The following is a 24,684-nucleotide window of genomic DNA, read 5'->3' on the forward strand; positions in this document are numbered from 1 at the left end:
GACAGGCTGCGTTTCATTTTCAATTATAGATGATTTAATTAAAAAAACCTACTCAATTCTGTTTCTTGTTTTTTATTATTTCTATTTACTATTTATTAAATTGGGTTAAGTTACTTTTGGAATTTGAGACAGGTTTTTAATGTTATTTTTATCTGATTATCTGTGTTGCTAATTCTTCACATCATAAGGGGGAAAAAAAGAAAATTTAAAGTTTTTGAAATAATTGATAACTGTTTTTCCAAATTGGCAGCTTCTTAGTAAAACTCAACATTATTCAATATTTTTGACATATTTTTATAAAAATTATTTTGATGTTCAAGGGCAATCTCACGATATTTATAGTAATTATTGGCAAAATTTTTTACACAGTCACAATATGAATTCCATCTAGTATCATTTGGAAATTGGGGCATTAAGCAGTTTTTTTTTTCATTTGCCCATTCATGTGCTTGATGCACATTTCTAAAATATTTGTTAACTTCCAGGATACTTCTTTTTCAACCAAATTTTAAAAAACCCCACTTAGCGTTCCAAGTTTTTCAAAGTGTGCCCACTTAGCAAACCCTGAAAATTACTTAATACATCTACATTTAATAGATATTAATGTATGAAAGATTAAAATTCCTTTATTTTCAAATTCAATATTTAATAAATACAAGTATACAAAAGTCTTATAAATTAACAATACATTATCAAGTTTCATAAGTTCTTGTAAGAAGCAATCCATATAAATTAAAACTGACAATGTGACTAAAAAAAATTCTAATTTGGTATCTTGTGTAAAAACGAATAAAATGTTACAATACCACCCCCACACTTAAAGTACCAACGTTATGAATGAGTTATCTGTTTTAACATTGAAGATATAATCAAGGATAATGTTTGAGCCATTTGCTGAGCAGTATAAGGTTGATTTACAGGTGGCAGGTGAACAAATGCAGTGTTTCTATTTATTTTCAAAGAGGTATAATATATGAACTCACATAGATACCTAAAAGTAGAAATTTTATTAAAGTTTTAAAAAAGAGGAAACATCCAAAGCAACAACATACTGCACTGCATGTAATAAAAGCATAAAAATAATAAAATAAGAATTATATATGTATTTTTATTATTTTTTATGTATTTCATTAAACTAATAAATGGAGATGTTTATTGTGGACCAAAAATTTTCCCAATTTCGATAATTTATTAAACTTGTGTGCACTGAAAAGTTATTTTCTGATAAATCATTATTGAAGTCAATCACAATAAGAATGAAGTAATTAAGCACAATCATCACAAAACATTTCATTTATCGTATATAGCTAAATAGCATGGCAAGATTTTCACTACATCCAGCAAAAAAAAATTATTATGATTTTAACTTTACCTCTACCCTTTTTAAAATACTAACATTAGATTCTTAAAATATAAATTTTAATATGTAAATTTTTGAAAAGGATTCGAAAGATATCTATTAAAGACAATGATTAAGGAAAAAGGAAAACACTGAATAGTACTTATATTATTGATTTTCTAAATTCTTTAATTTTTATTTACACATTGAAATTATTATTAACTTAGTTGAATAATTTTATAATGCTTTTTCAAACTCTAGAATTAACAGTTATTTATCAAAGCAATATTAATTTACAAATTTTAAATTCTGTAAAGCACTTCTTGTTGCTTCTGTCAATTTGGTCATTGTTAGATGTAGAACTTTTGTGTGTGGATTTATGTTTCAGTAAAATAGGAACTTCATTTGAGAAATTAACAATTTTCTCCCCCAAAACTAAAAGCATGTGATTCTTCTGATTGTAAAGATAGTTTGAGTCAATTTATTGAAAGGAAAAAAAAAGTTTAAATATCTGAATAAGAAAAATAACTATTTTGGATTATTAATTTAAATGCAAGTCAATTATTCATAATGAACTGATGTTATGTCAATAATTTTATATTATTGTTTCTCTGGTTTTCACATTGCAAAAAATAAGGTAAGAAAGAAAGGATGTAACATAAAATAAAACAAATTAAAAAATTGCATTTGAAAAAAGAATAATTTAAAGTTTTTTTTTTAAAATTAAAATAAAAGAGAAATGAGATGAAAAGTATGAAAGTCAGAAATTCTATGAGATGAAAAAGTATCAAAGTTAAAAGTATATATTAATAACTTGCAGCAAGTTTATTTTAACTTATAGCAAAAATCCATTTATTACTAATAGATGATTAGGTCAGAAATATAGCACTTGAAAATAGATAGAATAGGTTGCATTACCAGAGTTTCAGGTGATCAAAATATATTTTGAAGCACACAAATTTTTATTATGAAGCATCAAAGGTATACAGTGCAAAAAATTCCCATTTTGGAGCATCAACAAACATTACAAAAAATAAGAATTTTTGCTTTACTTACGAAAATTATCACATTATACAAGAAGGAATAAAACAGAGATAAATTTGATTAAAAAAGAAAACAAAATGAAAATTGAAACCTAATAATTTTCTGTCACACTCATTTCAAATAGAATAAAAGTTATTATATAAAAAAAGACCCAAAGAATTTTTGAAGAAAAAAAATGCACTTAGGGGTAAAAGTGCAATGCAATATTTCCACAGAAATGTGCAAATATTGCATTTCAGCATTATACGTACAGCTCTTGAAACACTGCATTACAAAGCATAGTATTACTACAACAACAACAAATTTTTCTCATTTAGACATATGTTATGAAAGAAAAAATTTTTAACATCAAAAAACGCATTGAATTGAAAAGTAAGTACTATTATAATAGATTACTTGCCTTCCTGCATTATCAGAAGATTCAGTTTTCACACAAACATCATGTTGCTTTAGATCTTCCAACACTTTATCCACATCTATAGCAGTATGTAACACATTTTGTCCAACAGAACAGCAACAATTATTTGGGGGAAGCTGCCCTTTAACATCACAACCAAAATAATCTGTATTACAGGCCTGCTTTTCAATTGCTATGCATGTTGCTAATTCAGACATTCCACAATGCACCACTAGCTAAAAATGTATTGACTATAATTAGAATCATTTAAACGCATTTTATGAATAAGCATTAATGAAGAACACATCATTACACTGCATTCTAAAATGATAGGTAATGGAATGAAGTAAATTAACATTCATTTTATGCTGCATCAATGTATTTTTTATGGTTATTTTGTTTCATTACACGTTTCATTGATTTGTAGACTATTAATTAAAACAAAAATTTAACTTTATACTTCCTTTATTTATTTTTAAAGAATAAATATCACTTAAAAAATGTGTTGTTTTTATTGATAAGTCAAAAATTTAGAAAAATTAATGTTTTTAGTTAAATTGTGTTTTGTGATGTCCAGTGTTTAAAAAACACTTGTTTTCTACCTAAAAACCTGGATTTTATTGGGTTCTTGATTTAAAAAAATTTAATTAAAAAAAAACTTGGACAATTTTCAAATTTTTGAAAAAAAATTTATTCCTGCATCCTTAATGATAATGTAGAATTTGTTTCAAACATGAAAGTTAAATATTTGGGAATTTATAACTTGTTTTGTTGCAATGTAACTATGGTTTGAGGAGAATTTAGATTGCTATACGATTATTTTTATTTCTTCATGACAAACAGAAAAAAAAAATTACATTTATCCAATTAAAAGATCCTATAAGTTAGTCCATAGTATAACATCCATAGTATAACATAAAGTCCATAGTATTAACGAAGGTTGCCACTGCAACTCAATCTACAATTTTGTTTTTTAAATTTCTATTCAGATTTCGATTACACTGGTTGGATAACTCTCCCAAAAAATAAGCTGATCCCAATGAAATTTAAATATGTTGTAAAATAAGAGTTGCTAAGTAAAACTGCCATAGGTAAATTAGTGGTGCTGCAATGGAATGAGATTATCTGCAATGACTATAAAATTGTACGTTTGATTGCAAGTCCGGGAATTTCGCAGTGTTTTGAAACTAAAAATTTAAGATAGTTAATTTGTAACAATGACCTCTGGACATCATTTGCTCAAAGAACTGAGATGGATATCTATTGGAAAATTAGTGGAAGGACAAAGTCAGATAGAAATAGCCATATGGCTAAATGGGAGTTCTGTGGTTCATAGACTTTGACAATAATTTCTAACCACAATTCAGCAACGAGAAGGTTCAGTCAAGGATAGCCAAATGCTATGATAAGTGCTGATAACAGATAATAAATAAGTTAATTCTATAAGCTAATTTTTCACCAAACAGTAAAAAGAGCTTTTATAAATTTACTTATAGAAAAATTAACAATCAACTTCAACAAAAGTTGCACATACTCAGCAACATAAAATTTTAATTATAGAAAAACTACCGATTTAAATTAATAACAGTTGCAGAAAGATTTATTGGAATTTATTTTCTAAAGAATTAAGATTCTATAAGTCAAATTTTCTCCAAAGAACAAAATAGATTTTGACAAATTTAATTACATAAAAAAATTAACTATTAAACTTAATAAAAGTTGCATAAAGATTGTTTTGAATCTATTTTTCAAAAAAATTATTGCTATTAGTTTAATTTTCACCAAGCAATAAAACAAGTGTTCATGAAATTTAAATATTAAAGAATTGACAATTAAAATTATTATGAAAGTCAGTAAGATGTTTTCAAATTTATTTTTCAAAAAAATTAATAAGTTTGTTTAGATTAACTGCACTTTTAACTGATTTTTGGAAACTAGTACCTTTGGTTTTAGCTCCTCCCATAGCTTAGGAACACTATCTAAAACAACATCGTATATAACAGGTAATTCTCGAATAACTAAATTGTAATTTTTGTGGTCAATATTAAGAAGTTGCTTAGCAGTAATCCAGCTTGAATTTTCAGAATGATCTCTAAATAAACCAAACCCTGCAACAACAAAAAATATTATTTCAATTAAATATATAAAAATATTTTATAACAAATCAAAGCAAATTATGCACTTATATCCAATGATGCTTTTAGTGCCATTTTTTAAAATTTTTTTTATTTATTTGAGATATTTATTCATCAAGTCTTTAGCTCTAACAGCATATTGCTTGTATTGTTTGGAGAATTTAAGTGTTAAACAATTTACCTGTAACCAGGACTGTAGGAAGGTCAGGGTTACCTAAAAAACAAAGGTAAGATATGAAATATAATGCCTTATAAAAATTAAATAATATACTTTGAATTAAAATTTTCTTCCTTTATAGAATGATTGGTGCCTCTTTTATCTTCAGAAAAATAAAGCAACGACTAAAATAAAAGTTTTTTTTTAAATTCACATTAAATATTAAAAAAAGGAATAAATCACCTCAAATATTAATGACATTAAAATAACTCAGTCATCAGTCTAAAGTTATTCAAAAACAGACTTTATGATAAAATGTATCCAAGTGAAGCAAAGAAGGTTTTAGACAATGTAACATTTTACAAGTAGAAAATGATTCAGGTAAGATATTTAAATATGATATAATTTTCATAGGTTTTGATATTATTAAAAAGTCTTAAGTAATTCCCAAATTGCAAGACATATTAGGAATGTTTAAATTACAAATATGCAGTAAATTAAATATATTGAAATAACAAAAAAATTTTATCTCAGAAAAATCATAGTACTGTTTTTCACTGGAGAAAAAAAAAACAGATTCGTTTCACATAAGAAGAAGATAACTAGTTTTGAAAGTAACATAAAATTTAATCATATATTATTAGAAATGTCATATTTTTTAGAAAAACGCTAATCTGAATTCAAAGAAACTGGAAAAAATTACCAAATCGGTTTCAATATTTTATTTATTTCCGAAGATTTAGTGAATAACAATAAAAATATATAATGAAGACAGATTTAAGACGATTTAAACTAAAAAAAAACGTTTATCAATAAAATAACAAGTTATAAAAATAAAAACTAGGAAAATTTCTAGTTCTACTTTACCCATTTATTTCCCAATAAGTCAACAATTGGATTCAATTTAATCTTTTAATTGACTCTATTGCTTGTTATCTAGAACATGAAATTTTGTAACAAGCTTTACTAAGATAAGCACAGTATCAGCAATATCTAGTTTGGAATCTGTTTATTTACTAATTTTAGAGAAGTTGCTAATTAAAAAATGTTTCTGGCTGCTTACTTTTGTACAACAAAAGAACTTTAATAAAGCCGAATACTTTTTTAGGGTCTCTATCTTTTAAGGAATTGGTAACTAATTTTAAACCATAGTTTCTACTACAGAATGGCAACAAGGAAATGATAACGTCGGATCAATGGGCTTTTCGCATTGTGATTGGCTGTTGACTATCACTCATGGTTGCAAGAATTTGGGAAGTTATCGCGTTTATTGTGAATTAAAATAAAAATTTCAATAATTTTGTGCACGCCTGTCTGTGTTCTCGCGTAATCTCGTATTTGGTGTGATGAAACAATTGGTTCATTGATGGATTGTGTTTACATTTATTTCGTAAACAGACACTGGAAAAAGAGGAGATTTGTGTTTAAAAAAGAAATTAGGCGAAAATGTTTTCGAATTTTTAGATATTTATAAATGTAACAATAAAAATGAATGTTTTCTTTGCTATGTTTATTATTTGTTTTTAAATAAAAGTATGTCATTTTGATATTAAGAGTATGTTCTTAATACTTTGCTCTTAATACTTTTAAATTAAGTATTCTCTTATAAAAGCTTAGCTGCAATATTTATATAATTTTCTTACATTCTGTTGTAAGGAAAAGAAAATTCGGATCTAAATTAAAAGAATAATTATGCCATGTAATGTCTAATCATCCTATGCATATTTCCTAACATTTGTACTTAATTATTAAGCATTATAATTGTAACATAAAAAATAATTCTGGAGTAAAGTTCAAATTGATGTTTAAGTGTTTATATATTATGTTTATTCGACATTAAAAGTGTTTCTACTTCTAACATTTTATAAATGAATTTGTAACCCGCAGTTTTAATAAAATAAAATTATCGCTAGTTAATAAAACTGTGGCAAGAGAAAAATTATCGGTAAAATTTTTATGTGGTTATCAATTATTATATATTTATTTGGAAGTAATGAAAAGTAATAATATATTTGTGAATCTAAGCACATCATGATAAGCAATAATATTGAAATGATAAAAATTCTGTGGAAATAACAATAATATTGGAAATGAAAAAAATTCATGTTAGGGTGACCTGGGGTAATTCCTGATCAAAAAATGCAAACATCTATATTGTGAAGAAACTATTCAAGATAGAATTTTAATATTTTCTGGAAGTTTGAGGCTATATGAGATGAGTCCTATGCTACCTTCTTTTGTTTGAAAATCTAATTAGAATTTAAAAGATTTTAAATTTTTAGTGATCAGGGATTACCCCGTCTCTTGATCAATTCTGGGGTAAATCCTGATCATTTCTGGAGTAATTACTGATCACCAGTTTTTATGGTAAATGGGCTGTTTAAAAAAAACTATACAATGGTAATTAACAAATAAGACATTAAGATCAAACAAATAAACCAAAACGATATGTTTAAGCAGCTAATAAAACTGTTTATTTAAAATCAGGAATAAAGACACACTGAAATTTTCATTTTCAATCATTAAAAGAAATTCACTATTTTTGCTTTCTAGAAGCTTAGTATCCTTTTTAAGCTTATAATTTCTCACCATATTTATATTAGGTTAATTTATCAACTTAAAAATTATTCTAACAATGTTCACACATAAATTTGAGACAGAAGCAAGGTAAGACAAGCCTGAAATGGTGCATATCAGAACACATTTTTCTTGTATACAGTTAAAAACAAATTTTGTGATTATAGTTAAAATATATTTTATAGTTGTTCCACTTAATAAAGAACTGTTATTTAAGAAAAGACAATTGACTATTTATTAGCTATTTTTTATACTATTTATAAGAAGAAATGACAATGATCAGGAATTACCCCAGTGATCAATAATTACCCCATCTGTAAGGGGCAACATTTGATATAGTTTCGTATAATCTATTATAATGTTTACAGTAGATGTGAAATAATTAAGCAAAAGCCTACACTATTTTTATATCAAAGAAAAAGAAAGTAACTCAAAATATTTATTATTAAGAGAAGGAGGGGGATCTTTGCAGAAATGTGCACATTTTGAAACCCATCTTTGAAATGGAAAATACAGAAAGCATTTTAAAAGATACTTATTTTGTTAGATTAAACAAAAAACTGTTATTAAGTAAATGTAGTTATACATTAGTAAAGTGTACAAGCATTCTTGTCCATGTCTCAAATTTAAAAAAAAATATTATTATTTTAAATAAAACTTAGGTGATCATTATTTACCCCAGAAACAGAGTGATCGTAAATTACCCCAGGTCACCCTACATGAAATTTATTTTCGAATAGTTGACTACTTACTTTCATGATGATAGATTAGATTTTTGATTACATATTATTTACTGCTGTGTATTAAGAGTAAGGTCAAATGTGCATCAAGTGGCAGTATAAAAATGTTGCTTTTTTTAAACTTACCACTGCTTTATTAGAAAAACAATTTTGTAACAATCAAATAATAAATATATAAAAATCTATATTTGAAGCATATAAGAGTAAAATTTTTTATTTTTTGATTTAGAAACTATCAATCAAAAAGATCCTTTAAAATTTGAATTATATTTATATAATAAGTAGAAAGAAATATTAGCAAAGGAAAAATTTCATAATGAGTCATTGAACAATATATCAATCACTTTTGAACTGACCCCCCTACTATTTTAATGAAATTTGGTGGAACATGCACACATGATAAAGTAAACAATTCGAACAGTTTTTAATTTGAAATTTGTCCAAGTTATAAACACTTGAAAAAATAAAATTTTCACTGAAAAAACCACTAACTTGCATACATATAAATAACTGTATTTTTTTTTTTACTTAAAAAAAGTTACTTTAAGAACTTTTATTTTATAAGTTACTTTTTTTTTACTTTAGAAGAAAGTAAATGGTGTTTAAAAAAAGATTTGAAACTTGCAATAAACCTTTCATTTGATACCTTATATGACTTTCTGAGGCTAGGTCAACTTTCAAAGCAACCTGATTTGACCTGTGATATGTGGTCTCAAAGAATTATGAAAGAAATATTTTTTTTTAACTACAACATTCTTCTACACCTTTCAAATTTGTAGCATAGAAATTGAAATTTAAAAAAAAAAAAAAAAACATTAATTATTGCAAACCAAAATTTTTATTAATTGAAAGTGGTATGCTGTACAACTTTTTTCCCCTTTAAGACATTTCATACAATATACATGGAAAACTGAGTAAAAAGCCTAAAATTCTTAAACCAATATATAAATCAATGATCATTCATACCAAAAGTAGTATTTATCCCATACTTTTGTCTCCTAAAATGTATCGAAAATAACATTTTTATTTTTAGCAAGTGTATTATATTTTTCTTATTAAAAAATGGTTTACCTTTTGATATGCAAAAAATATGTGAAATAGTTACAAGATATGAATAACATTTATTTCATAGAAAATATTTTTTAAAATTATGATTATTAACTCTGTTACAATATGTTATGAACAGAATTAGTAATTTTTTAAACATATAAGCATTATAAAATTTTATGAAATAGTTAGGAATGATGTAGTGCTATTTTTTTGTTAATTATTTTTATCTCATTAGACGGTATGAAAAAATCTTAACCTGTTGTTGTTAGTACTTCAACCTTCTAAATGATCTGTGATTTATTTACTTTCAATATCAAAGGCTTCTGTGGGTACGAGTATGACAGTGAGGGTCCATGAGGCTGTAGAAAACGTATCTTAACTTCTTCGTAGTTTATATTTACATCTAAAATACATCGTATCCACCATTGGCTGTACTGCAAAATTACAACATACCCTCTAATATCTTCTAAGAGCAGTTCTAAAGGATGTAACACCACTGACTGGATCTTACTTTCAGATGAATTTTAATACATTTTCGTTTTAATTGATGTGTGGCTTTCGTGTCTGTTTTCATATATTTTTTTGTGTACCGGAGATTGTGTGGCTTTTCAAAAAAGTGTCTCTATTTCTCACAATCATAATATGATTTTATAATACACAAAATTTGTTTATTGAACACAATATTAAAAAGTGTAAATAATTTACTCTAATTTTTATTTCATCAAAGTTTTTTTAAAAATTTTTTATAGGATTGTTTTGTGTTGAATGAATATCTAATTTAAATTGGTCTAAATGTTGCTAGCATATATATATATATATAGAGAGAGAGAGAGAGATTTTTTTTTCTGAAAAAGTTATGTATGAATGCTGAAACATGAAGGAAGAAATTTTTTTTACAGTACAACTATCGTTTTATGTTAAAAGGGCATTTATTTTTTATGCTTTGTTTAGAAACATAAAGAGACCAAAGAACATCTTAAGGGATTGTGGATCTCATTTCAAATCAGCTTAAGTAAATAGAATTAAATTGTTTTTTATTATTTGAATTAACAGTATTTGTTTATGCTTACATGGTTACTGCTACTTTATAGCCTAAAATAATAATTTCTTGTTTTGTAATCAAATGGAGAAGTGTATTATTTCTTCTTAGTCTAAATCAACTACAGTTTAAATGGTCATAAAAAGTATATTTAATTCTTAATTTATTTACCATTTGTATCAATGTTAATGTACTCAAAGTTTGGTATGAAATAAAACCTAATATAAAAAAGAAGCTGCTTTTGTACATAGTCTTAAAAAAAAGCTACAAGTAAAGTAAAGTTTCATTTTTTCATAACATGTTACACATATATAATTTTTTTTTTTCATTTTTTTATCATGGCTAAAATAAATTTTCATAAATTTAATACAGAAAATGAGATTTGTTAAATATTTAGTTAATTTTTTACTCATGAAAAAAAAAAATATATATATATAATTTTTATTTTATTTGCATGTATAGAATTGGCCTTTTATGTATAATCTGCACTAAGGCTCTTTCTCATACTGTTTAGCAGTTTTGGAATTTTGACATTTTTTTCAAAAAAATTATTGAATATAGCTTTTTTTATTTTATTTATTTTTGTCATTTCTTAGATGACCCTTTGACTATCCTTGGGCTGCAACCCGCAAACAGTAAGCCTATACTTATCCCCATGATTCATGCATAGAATAAAAAGGCATACCCCATTAATTTAACAGTACTTTTTATTATTTATTTTTAATTGTTTATTTGTAAAATCGCTGTTTGAACTCTAATGCACCATTGAAAAAGATTTTCCTTAGAGCATGAGTGGTGAGTTTTCATTGCTTATTACTAAGGAAAATAGTGAGGTTAACTGGTAATCAATAAATAATGTTTCAATTTTGATTTGCTACGTTTTATATATGGATTAATTGTATTTGAAGAGAAGTGTGCTTAGGATAAAGCTCAAACTGGACTGACTCTTTCTAGATGAAATTTCAGTTATAGTTTAATGACAGCATTACCAGAATCGACTACACTGTTCCAAACATCAATGATATTAAAGAAAGCTCATCAATATTTGCAACATGCCTGATAAACCTAGTATGAAACACAAGGATAAAAGCAGCAGAATTTTATTTATTTACTTTTTTTTTTCCAGAGTGCCTTCGACATTCTAAATGCTCCTCAATATCGTTTGAACACTAAGTTGTTCTTTTTTTCGTAAAATCTATGCAACTTTTTACAATAGCTCATTCTAAAGAGCGGTCGAAAATATGAGCACAAATGCTATGGCAATTCGCATTTCCGTCGTATCTATGAAGTTAAATTCAAGAATTTAAAAATATTTTCACATTACAGTAAAATTTATTTGTCCAAAACTAATGTTGAAGTTCCTTTAAGAATTAAAGATTATTTGTATTTTATTCATTAATGATTATAAAAAGAAGTGTATTTTAAAAGGTATGAAACATTTTATATCATTCTTAACATCATAATTTTTCAACATAATTTTGAAGAGACGTAGTAATTACAAGAAGTTAAAAAATGATATTTTTAAATTTTAGGTATTAGAAAAGCTATTTATCTTATTAAAATTTAAATTTGATTGTGAAAATTACCTAATTAATAAACACGTAAAATACTGTATATCATACAGGGTGTTCTGTAATTACATCTAACACGTTGTGAAAGCTGCAAATTGATATTTCATAGAGGAGAAAAAATGACAACTTCATCGTATCAGTTAAATTAATTGGTAAATAGGCGGTATGAAAAATAGAAAACCAGTTTGAATGGCCGATGACACACGAACGTGTTAAGTTTTAATCGCCTTCTAAGTTTTGTTTTCTCTAGTAATCACAAGTTTTTAGTCAATCCCACCTTCATCAGTCGTGATTCATTAAATTTTGATTTTTTTTCCCTTGCCTAAATATTAATTTATGACCCTTAATGTGTGTACTCGTTTTTTTACTTAAATTTCATCAAGGATTTTAAAAATATACATTAAGGTTGAACTTTATGAAATGCCCTGTTTAAGTTGAAACCTTTTATTGTTTTTAAATGAAATTATTACGACAACCAGTTTCGACAACAATGATTGTAATAGGATGATTTGAATGCAGTCATCCAACTCCATCCAAACTCAAATATGTTATGCAGTTTAAGTAATGATATTTAAGAGCTTTAAATCTGACTCTCAAAAAAAAAATCGGGATATTACTGAAAAATATTGTGATTGGAGCGCGTGGTTTTTATTTTATTTCATAATCGTCGTTCAACAGCCGACCCAATTTTGGGTTTACTGTTACCAATGTTCAACAACGTCGCCTTGTAATTTTGTACCCAATCCAGAAGACAAGGGAACTCTTGGATCAAGTGTTGGGAAATTTTTTTTATTGAAACTAATCCGCGTTTGCGTTACACGAAGAAAAAAACCACGAAATCCTATAATCCGTCTACCGTGGAGGATATTTTGCATCAGCACTGTAGTAGGTGCAAGCCATTATTGGGATTCGAATCTGGTTCACCTCATTCGGAGGCGAATACTCTTTCCCTTGGTTCCATCTTCACTGAGTATTAACTCTACAGGATGTTCCAATTTTATTGATTGGTACCAATTTTATTGTTTTGTCTAAATTTAGTCATCTTCAAAATGTAAATAGCAATTCGATCGTAATTTAAGGAAATAAACGGTTTTTTTCTCTTAATCCGCAATGATTAATGAGAAGCAACCATGAGGGTTGATCAGCAACGTAAACAAGGGGCGGAACTTTCCAGTTTTTAATTATAAAATTACAAAACTACGGAGTTGAACATTAGTGGTCGTAAACCCAAAAATTGGATCAGCTGTTCTACGACGGATATAAAATAAAATAAAATCTATCTATTATAGGCCTGGATAGTAGGACACTGAACCCATGCCCAAGAGTTCGTGGGTTCATCCACAGCCGGCCGAAGACTGCCCGTGTAGTAAATGGTGACTGATGCAAGTTAAATCTATCGAGTTGCAAAGTCGTCCATGTTCCTATAACAAATCAATACCTCTGAGGGTACTGAAACAAAAATTTCCTTGTCTTCTGAATTTGTTCAAAATTACAAGGTTACAGAGTTGAACATTAGGAGTCGTAAACCTAAAATTGGGTCGGCTGTTCAACGATGGTTATAAAACAAAATCTATATTTTAAATAAGGCGAGTGAAAAAGTCTTTCTCACAGTTCAAATAAGGGGAAAAATCAAAACTGTTACTCGAGTAACCAAATATAGATTACAAGACAGGATGTGAATATTAAAGTGCAAGAGCGTTTAGTTTAGAATAGTAAATTAAGAAAAAGACTTCGACAAAGGAATAACATAAAAAGATTAGTTGAAGCGCTTTATGTTAGACACACACATATATATATGGGGAGGGGGGAGAGACTCCCCCCACGCTATAGGTACTGCCGCGGTCATAATTTTACTTCTTATAATCGTAGCTTAACTAAATTACGCCGAAGGAAAAAAATGTAGCTTTAACTTAAACTAAACTCAGTGGCGCGACAGCCCCTAGGGGGCCAAGGCCTACTGGGCCCATCTCAGTTTTCTTGACATTGGGCTCTGGGGTACAGGAGCAGATGTTCCAGTTAGGTGGTCAGCCGAACGCGGAACCCCAAGTGTTTAGTTCCCAAGCATGCTTGGTACTCATTTGTCTACCCACTTAAGGGATGAAAGGCTGAGTCAACCTTGCCCGGCCTGAGGATCGAACCCAGGACCGGTGGCACGGGAGCGCAAAGCACTACCACTCAGCCACCGATCGTCTAGCTTTAACTTAAGATAATTTAAAATCTGTTCTCCTATTTATATCCAATTATGTTAGAGGCTATGTGTCCTTTTCGCTCGCACTCACTTGTTTTTTCCTATATTTTAAAAACATGAATGTAATTATAAATGGATGCAGAATTTAACAGAGTATTTATAGTTTGTCTAAGCTAAGAACTCCCCCCGCCACATGGTCTGAGGCCGTCTGCTGCTATGGATACAAGAATAGCGTATTCCAGGGAAGGTAGCTAGCCGACCGGCCTGTGGAGGGGTTAGGGAACTGCCTTTGCACCAGAAAGGTTCTGGGATCGAATCCCGGGCAAGGCATGGATGTTCATTTCTTCTCTGTACTATCTGTCCTTACTGTGGGAGCAACGTTGGCCCACCTAATATGGTGCCCTTGTAAGAGAGGCCAACAAATCTGCCCTGTTAATGTCCGAATTGACGAACAATGTTAACACAGGAGGGCATTGGGGGGGGGAGGGAAGGTAGCTTCTCTTCACTCTAGGGCTAACACAATAGACTGGAAAAAAAGTCCTCTTACTCTCGCTGAATCTTAGCCAAAATCTGTCCTAAGCAATGACCCCACATCCCTTGAAATAGTTAGACCTCGTTACCATAGTCACCGCCAAGGGTCTTGACAAATGGCTTGGCGAGTTTTTACTTTAGACAAACTATACATTAATTAGTTCATTAAACATTTTTTTAGAAAAAATTGCACGTTGAGACATAAAGGTTTGCCACCCCTGGACTAAACCATCCGACAGAGAGCAATGAAATTTGGCATGCATACTAATAGTTCGTCGCACGAAGGTTACTGTTCACATTAAAACATTATATTACAAACCGTTCGAGCGAAAAACGGATTGGAACTTTCTTGCGTCATGTCCACTTAATTACATGTCGGATAATCGAATAACAAGCTTACACGAATGGAACCAAATCATTTTGTATGCAACTAATGTTAAACTTCCCCGTTTAAACTGACATTCTTTGTTTTTTGTCCCCGCCTAATTGCATGAAGAAGAGGTACTGAAATGAAAAAAATTTGTTTATTTTGGAGAAATGCTTCACTAACTAAAATGAAATTTTCGTTTTTCAGTTAAGATAAGGATACAATAGGTGGTCACTTCAAAAGGGTCCTGTTCATTAGTTGGTCTAAACAGGTGTTAGGGGTAAAATTGAAAAAAAAAATCTAATCTTGCTGCTAGTTATACATTGAAGTGAGCGACGAGTGTTTTACCCCTCTTTGAATTATAGTTTGTTTACGGTAAGAACTCCCCCCGCCACTAAATCTGAGGCCGTCTGCTGCTAAGGAAACAAGAATAGCGAATTTCAGGGAGGGTAGCTTCTCTTTACTTTAGGGCAGTGTTTCCCAAACTTATGACTTTTGTGTACCCTTTCTAAATTTTTCGTAATGCTGTGTACCACTAATAAAAAAATGAGTGTATTTTTTACTATAAAAAAAATTGCACAAAAGTTAAAAATCACAACTGGCTGTTGACACCACTAATTATTAACTGCAAACTCCGCAAAAAATAGCAAATAGAAAAATACGTAATCGTAAATTTTCATGGCTAGCTTTGTTTTTAAATAAGTTTGTTTGAAATTTTCGTTTATTGCAAGATATTTCGCATAAGGACGCGTACCCTCGCTAAACTGTTCCCGTACCCCTGGGGGTACGCGTACCACACTTTGGGAAACACTGCTTTAGGGCAATATGAAGAAAAATGATTCCCTTTCTCTCCCCCACCCGAGACAAAATATATCCTAAATAGTGACCCACACCCCTATTTGAAATAGTTATACCTTGTTACCATAGTCACCCCCACAGGTCCAGACGAATAGGGGAGTTCTTACTTTAGACAAATTGTACTTACTTACACATCATTTAGAATTTTAAAAAGGTACAGAGTGATTTGTTTTGTAGTCAAGATTTGTGGTCCCCTCCTAGTGCGCTATTAGCTTTCATAAGAAAAAATTTCAAAAACGTAACAAATCAGTATACAGTGTGTCTTTCTCTTAAGTAAGAATAATTATTGCTTAATCCAGAGAATAACTCTGAGAATGATTGCAAGTTCAGCAAGAAAAGGATGGATTTGAATTAATAGAGGGGGGGGGCAATGAATCTGGGAAACGATATATTAAAAAAAATTCCAAACTAAAACAGCTCATTAATTTGGAAATTCTCAAGACGAGGTTAGAAAAAAAAATTTAAAATAAATAATCTGAGTATACGTTTGAGAGGAATACGCAATTATTCATGAAAATCTTAACAGAAACTGAAAGGGAAAATCTAATTTTGATAAATTGACGAATTAAACGGGTATAAAAATAGTCTTCAATTATAGATTTTTTCGGAAGGGATCAAATAATATTTTAGTACCTATATATTATACTATTCACTAATATTGATTTATTTTTATATAACTTTAAATGACATTTATATTTTATGATACTAACACAGATACTATTAATCAAAATTGTTTATTGATCATAAAACTAAGTTTATTTAATCAAAACACTATAATTTGCATTAAATACCATTAAAAATAAAATTTCGCAGAAATTTAGGATAGAATATTGCACTATCCTTTTAATCGAATAACCCGCTCAATTGCATAGATTTGGCTGGAACTGATGATATTCCTTTAAGCGGGGTTGACTGGTTAAGCCTTAGCCGTTGTTTCCTCAAAAATCTTAAAGATAAAATCATTGATACTTTATAGCTCTATTTAATAACAATAAAAAAGAGTTATTGCTTGTACTTTATTTAGTTTTTTTTTCTCGCTACGTCATAATTTCAATCAACAACAGTTCCGCAATTGACTGATTGTTGACACGTTCTCAGCAGATCACCGAAGTCGAGCATAACTGGCTGCTGTCAGCGTGCGGGTGAAAAACTACTTGGATCAATCTGTGAAGGGACCGAGGGTGTGAGGTATTGTTTCTCGTTAAAATGTTATACGTAAGTACTTGACTTCACGCGCATGTCGTCGGTCTATCGAAGCGAAGGGAGCCTCACCTCGGCAGAGTTCAAAATTGTGATGGCATGTCTTTGGATCTTCCTCAGGGATGTTTACCAGACCGTTACCAATAGCCCATTGAGCAGCTTTAGTGCGACGTAAACAACAACAATGAAAAAAAAAATTTACGTGGTAGCACTATGTCACCAAATTATCTCTGAAGTTATCTGAAATCACGTATTTAATTTGTCACGTCTGTCAAAATGTGTTTCGGTATAAGTAAATAATTTAAAAACAGCTGTAATTAAAATTAAAAAAAAATTCTTTTGCAATGAAAGGCAAAATTAATGGGAAAGTGGTACTAATTTGCTTAGGAAAAACGTAGAAAATTACTTCAGTTTTATTAACAGCTGTCCCTCTTTTCTTTTTCTCTGGCCTTTTAATTCCTAGTAAGAATATATATATTTTGTTGGTATTCTCTCTTTAAAAATAAAAAGTCAAACAGCTGATAAAAAATATTTGTTAGATTACGGAATTATATATTTTACTGAAATATAAAATTCAAAATAATTAGTTTGGAAAAATCTTTTTTTGATTCATATTCAAAAATGTATTAATGATTTTGTAAATTAAAGAAGTTTCAATTATAAATAACTGTTTCGCTAAGATTTAAATAACTGCATATTAGTTAAATTGTTTGGAAGTGAACCGCGTTTGAAATATTTGACTTTTTATGCAGGAAAAGACATGGTGTTTCACGTTATATTTCATCTCACCAAATATTATTAAACTTCTACATTTATTTCTCACCTATCCTGACATGAATAAATACAAAGAAATAATGAAAAAAAATATATTTAATGAAAATTCTGAGTCAAAGTGTTAATGCTGACGCTCAGTTCATTTAAGTAATGTAATAGATGCATATTGAAATACTAAAAAGTAAGCCATTATGTTACAAAAAGCAACATTTATGGAGTTCAGGTACTTATTCGTATAGATTAATCGTAAACAAGCGCCATACTATTATTGTCGCCAATGATGCTTAATTAATATGGGTAATCCCTATTATATAAATTAAAAAAATTACTTATTTACAAAAATTCCAAATTAATGGTTAATTTCGATATTATGCCTAGTAATGTTGAATACAGTTAATCTCAATTTTAATGGGCTGAACAACAAAAAACAGGTTTTGTTATGTTTTTGCTTATTAATTTTGTCAGTATATACCGTTCAGTTTTGTCCACGATTTCATTGGGTTGTTCAGTACCGAGTTATTGTTTTTTTTGATTTTATTAATCCTGTTCGAAGAGTGGATATTTAGCTAGTTGAAAATAAAAAAAAGTTGAATTACAGTTCGTTAAAAATAAGTTAACTAACGCTTTTCGTTTCCCGAAACTCTTGTTTTTTTCTCAGGTCAAGAGCTAGCCCTTGTACAATACTTATCAATATTTTAGTCAAATAACTTCTAAACGTACTATTGGACGTATTTTCAAAATTTTAATTAAATATAGTAGCATTAAATTCTAACTTGAGATTAATTTAAACTGAAATAGTTGCAGTGTTATAGTAGTAGCACCTTGGATACATATGTACTATAAAATAGTATCTTTCTCTTGATATATATCTTCAAGAAAGAATAAATAAATGAGATAAATTTTCTTTTGAATATATTTATTTTTAGTGGTAAGAGTACAGCATATGTAAAAAGTATAAAAAAGGAAGAAAAAAAATTATTCAAGTTGGATCTGAGAATTTGAAGCAGGTATATTTGTTTTTGTTCTTACACAATAGACAGAGTATGGTAGCTAGCTTGACTCTATGAAGGTGCTTGCAGATGCAATCATATAAGGTCTATGACCACTATCAGTGGCATCATCCTGAGAAAAAGAGCAGCTTAGTCTTTCTTTATAACTATTGCATAGCTGCCAACCTTATGAATCAAATATGAGGAACACTATATGCGACAAAATTATACGCACTAATTACGAGAGTAAGATAAAAATTTAATTATTAAATCATAACATTAATAGACATACATTTAAATATGTAAATTAGTAAAACAAAACTATAAACACTATCTTTTGTGGGAAACTTATAATATTAATGTTTTATAATTAGGAATACCGGTATAATATATTAAAAACAAACATTACCTATTAATATATAATTATTTATCTCCAAATTATAAAACACTGGTAAATAATAATCTACATCATAAACAAATATTTCTGATGCAAGTGTTTAAATACTACAAAAAAAAATTTCCAACAATAATAATTTAGTGAAATAATCAGCAACAGACAGCTATTGGAATAATATTTTCCAATAAAAAGCTACTAAAAATTACTTTAGCACAATAATCACAGGATGCATGCTTGTGGTGATCAGAAAAAAGGATTGGTTTAAAATCAAAAATTTTATGAAAATTCAGAATTTTTATAAAAATATCAGATTGGATTTAAAAATTAGGAACAAATCCGAAAAATTCTGAACAGTTGGCAGCTATGCTATTGTCTGCTTAGTCAGCTGTAAAATAAAAGCATTTTTCTAGATAAAAAAATAGAAATCATGTTACTTTAAAATTCTACAGTGGATCAGAATCCAATCAAAGACTTCAGTTATATTAATAACTGACAACCATGCCGGAAAATAAAGAGCTTAATTATTTTTATGAATTTAAAAAATATACAATTATATTTAATACATATAGCAAAATCAATGACTGAAATGTTATCTTGTTACGGTACAGAGATATTCTTCAAACTAAATGAGACTCTGCATAAACCATTGTAGAAAATCAAGTCCTGGTAAATATATCTCACAGAAAAGCTTTAAGCAGACAATGCTGTGAGACCATTCCCCGGGACAAACATGAATCATCAGCAGAATCCAGGCAAAAGCTAGAAGAGAACAAGTTGCTTCAAATTAATATTGTAATCAAGATACCTTGTTAAGATTTCAACCAATGGTTAAGTATATAGATAAAAGCACAACTCTTCAAATTGTGAATCTAATAAAGGATTGCATACATTAGTTTGAATCAATTTGAATTACAGAGTGAAAGAACTTTTAGCACAGAAGTATAAGTTTTAAGTTATAAGCAGAATTTTTTTTTATTATTATTAAATCTGGCATATCCATCTTTTTCCACGCATATGGCATACTTGCGACACTTTCAGAGTGGTCTCACAACTCTTTTGGGAGGAAGCATCACTCAAACTCATACTCGGGGATTTGACACATCTGCCACTTTAAAATCAAGACATAAAAAAGGAGTGTAAATTATTGCAACATTAGCTTTGTTGCTCGATTTTTTCTTTTTGCAGATCCCCAATTTAGTCAGGTTAGTTACATCTGAAAGAGAGGGAAAGTGTCTGATTAATATTATTTAATATTTCTATTGCAGCATCAATCAGGGTTTACATATAAAGACTAATGGCTTTAAGAACAAGACAATCACAGGACATTACATCACAGCATTTAATAGTTAGTCACAGCACAGATTTTATTATATTTTCTTTACATAACATAAATGACCCCACAGCCAATTGTTCAGTTGGTGTGTGCACTGCTGAGTCACCGTTTACCCTAGAGACAGCCACGTAGGCTTCTTAAAGGCACGAGTCCATGATGGATCATGGAATGTGCATGTTGTGTTATCCCCACGCTGACTTTTAATGATGAGCCAGTACATGTTGATGTGTTTGTCCATTGTTCAGGTTTGATTGCACTGTTCCCAGTTTTTTAGTATCTAATCATCTAAATTCTGTCGACATCACCAGTTCCTTAATGAATATTATTTTCTAAACCTTTTACAAGAATAAAAAATAAAGTCATAAATTAATTTTCTAAACTTATTAGTATCTAGATCAAACATTAAATTAGTTTTTATTTAGAATGCAATAAATGCCACTGATAAAAACAAAAGTAATAAATATTTTTGAAATAATCAAAGTAAAAGAATATATATTATTAATAAAAGAGGAATATACTAACTGGTAGGGCACTGTCTTTTCCTTAACCACGGTGTAATTAAAGACAAATACTGATAAACATTAAAAGATCATTTAATTCATTCTGACTTTAATTATTTTATTAATACTGTAATAATTTATAAACAGTGCTGTACTAACAGTAAACAATCCATACTATAACAATACAGTTGGGGAAAAAAAACTCACAACGATTAAGGTATAATGCCACTGTTAAAAATATACAATTCTCCGAATAATCAAAACATTATACTAGTAATAAAAGAGAAAGATACTAACTGAGACACTCATATTAGCTTCTGTTAAGTCTAGATCTCGTTTAAGCTAACAAAGAATAGAATTAGATCAATCTCCGTGCAATCTAAAATTTTTTATAATCTCTTTTAGTGTTGAATATATACCCATTGCTATTTAGAAATAGCAATTGGCATTATTCATTAGCGTTATTAGCATTATTCATTTAGTATATTTTACCAAAGGCATTTAAAGTGGAAGAGTATTTATAATTCAGGTACAATGCTCTAAACAATCTTCCCTCTGTCCTTTAAGGGTAGAACCAGAATCATTGAGAGAGAGAACTAGTCATAAAATATTCTATTGCATCTAAAAAATTTTCTGCATTGTGTAAAGTAGCACAGATAAGAATATTAGAAAAAAACACTCTCTACTGAATATTTTTCTTTACAGCATCATAGTACTAAATCTGTTCAAGTACTGTCAGGGATCTGTCCAGACATTCTGTAAAAGGTCCGTATTTGTAAAATTGGAAAAAAATTACTTGTAATTTGTGAATATAAAATAAACGTTAAGTCACATTCTTTCAACCAGGGTCCTGCTTTTGTGAATTTGTGCAAATAGGGTCTGTTATTGCAAAAAAAAAAAAAAAAACTTTTTCAAGGAGTTTTTAAATTGTAAAGACTTACAAGATTATGTCCAACACTGTAAAATTATAATTAAAAAAAATTAAAATTTAAAAAATAAACAGCAATTGCTGCTACTAAATTAGAGATGCAACATACAAATATTTGGTATTTTGCCTATACTGCTGAACGCAGAATATTCATTTCAGACGAATAAAGGAAGAAGTGTCTGCCGAAGACAAAATTTATTTAGATTACATCTGTCGTTCTCTCCCCCCCCCCGGGAAGGGCTTATTCGATTAACAAAACAATAATGAAGATAAACGAATTTGTGAAGGGTCTGAGTAAAGGATAAATTATTTTGTGAAATGTTCGTTTTTATGAAAAGATATTTTGTGAATAGTTCGTTAACGGACCCAAATCTCTTCTAAACAGATATCTGACTGTGACTACTCTTTCTTATTTGTATGGGATGAGTTCTGGTTATCTGGCTAAATGTCAAGACAAGATTACAATATTTTTATATTATTAGTATATAAAGTTGTGTATAAATACACTTCTTTTTTTAGCAACTTTGCTATGCATTCTTCAAAGATGTTTGCCAGTTGAATATGGCCCTGGCAGTTTAAATGTATGTGATCTTAACCAATACATTCATCCACAGATAAAGCTGATTCACAGAACATTAGCCCAAGTAAAATTCACAAAGTTTTAATTACTTCATTGAATCGCTTTATAGTGACGGTTTCAAGATTAACAAAATGTCGATGCATACGCTGATCTTTCAGCAAGAGAAATTTCTAAACTCTTCGTTCGAGAAAAACAACTCAGAAATATTTCTGTATTGTGATCTACCGTGCCAACTACAATCGCCAAGGTGCTAAACAGATTTTAAACTTGCAAATTTAATAACAAAAAAAAAAAAAAAAAAAAAACACATGTAGATAGTTGTCCGGGGGTGGTTACGAGTTATACCTTCTGAGTTCCCTTCTCTTTTTATTAGTTCCTGGCAGCTGGCTACCCAGACTTATTCTTCCACAGATAACCAAACAAAATCTCCCCAATAACCCCACAAATTTTATTAACCACACAAGCCAGTTTTTTAAAGTTGGGCATTGTACCCAATTGCACATCATTAGTTCCGTTATTTTTAAGAAAAGCAAAATAAATTATTATTTTATAGCACAACCATAAGTAATATTAATAAAAAAATAAATAAGTATCTGAATTAGAATAGTTACACAAGATACTAACAATGCCAACAAATGGTTTAGATACATAATCATTAAATATGTAAATAAATTACATTTCAACTTACCAACATGAATTATGACCCTTCAGAACTGCACACTTAATTTGTCCACACCGATTCCAGGGTGTGCAAACATCGATATCCCATTTTCATTCAGCATTTAAGTAATTAGCCAAATACTTCTCCAAGGAATCCCCTAGTAAAAAAGTATTTTATGAAGAGAAAGAAGAAATATGAAAAGTTTGCTTTACATTGTCCACGTAAACTGTCAAAAATCTTAGGGTAATGAAAAAAATACAATTATAGATATAGTTTGAGAAGTTAAATAATTGAAAAAAATTCAATTTCATATTAATATCCAATAAAGATAACTTAAATTTAAGATAACTTGCTAATCTGAATTATCTTCTAATTTATTATAGTATTTGTATTATGTATTTTAAATAAAACAAATTATTGAGTACAAATTGTTTTGCACATAATTGTGATACACCTATAGAATAAAAATGTTTTTTGAAAGTATGCATGCTCATAATTTATTCAATAGTTAAGACAACCTAAAAGAATAATAATGAATGCAGTAACTGTGAATGAAAATGATAAATATTATCTAAATTTGTTCCATTTCTCTCAGAATTTTTTTTTAGATTAGTTTACAATAAAATTGAAACAAATTATTTTAGACATGATCAAAACCCTCTTCACTATTTTTAAGAAAATTCAATATTAATCTTTCTATATATAATAAATTTTAATTAGCAATATATTTCATAGAAAAAAAAAGATACCTCTGTATTATGTCACTAAAATAAACATAAATCAAGTAATTCAACTAAATGAAATTTCATTACTAAACTGCTTCACACAATTTCGGCAGATCAAACAAAGGATTTCTAAGGAAGCAGAGAAAAACTTTGATAAATGAATTTTTATAACGATTTTCTTAAAATACATACATTTTACAAACTATTTACTTTAAAATCTAACGCGTGGTATTCACAGATATTTAATAAAATTCATTAATCTTTTTAAAAATATCATGTAATTTTTTTATATACTGCTATGAAACGTACACTAATATTATAAATCTTTAATTAATAAGAATTACCTGTAATTAAAACTTTCATGATGATAAAATATGAAATTCCGCGCAGCCAAATACAGAAAATGGCTTCCTCTAACAATAGCTTTTGTTTAAACAACGCCAATTGCTTTGGCGAAAAAGTTTGGTCACACAATCAATATAGGGTTATAAGAAGATTGATGGATAAAAGCTAGCGTTAAGCTCACTCCGCCCAGTTACCAATTCCTAAATTGATCAAATATCACTTTTTTAATGAATTCAGGGATGCGCGAAATTGTAATTCT

The 24,684-nt window shown here is 28.8% G+C and overlaps 1 protein-coding gene across 1 annotated transcript; it reads right to left on the minus strand.

Moving 5' to 3' along the window:
* Positions 1–610: 610 nt before the first annotated feature.
* On the minus strand, positions 611–24,684 carry LOC107440017 (pyroglutamyl-peptidase 1). Its single transcript, XM_087167679.1, has 6 exons — positions 24,646–24,684; positions 5,940–6,171; positions 5,097–5,129; positions 4,722–4,888; positions 2,784–3,016; positions 611–991 (listed from the first exon to the last, which is right to left on the minus strand). The coding sequence occupies exons 2-6, from the start codon at positions 5,941–5,943 to the stop codon at positions 832–834; spliced, it is 597 nt and encodes a 198-aa protein (XP_087023805.1). The 5' UTR covers positions 5,944–6,171; positions 24,646–24,684; the 3' UTR covers positions 611–831.

Source organism: Parasteatoda tepidariorum, chromosome 7 (assembly GCF_982258835.1).
Source record: "Parasteatoda tepidariorum strain Cologne lab strain chromosome 7, Ptep-v5.0, whole genome shotgun sequence".
Lineage (NCBI taxonomy): Eukaryota > Metazoa > Arthropoda > Arachnida > Araneae > Theridiidae > Parasteatoda > Parasteatoda tepidariorum.

Excerpts from the sequence above, each read along its gene's own strand:
- LOC107440017 (XM_087167679.1), bottom strand. Across the intron at positions 3,017-4,721 it reads GGGAGGAGCTAAAACCAAAG|CTAGTGGTGCATTGTGGAAT; the intron begins GTACTAGTTTCC and ends ATACATTTTTAG. Across the intron at positions 992-2,783 it reads TCTTCTGATAATGCAGGAAG|GTATCTATGTGAGTTCATAT; the intron begins GCAAGTAATCTA and ends TTCTACTTTTAG.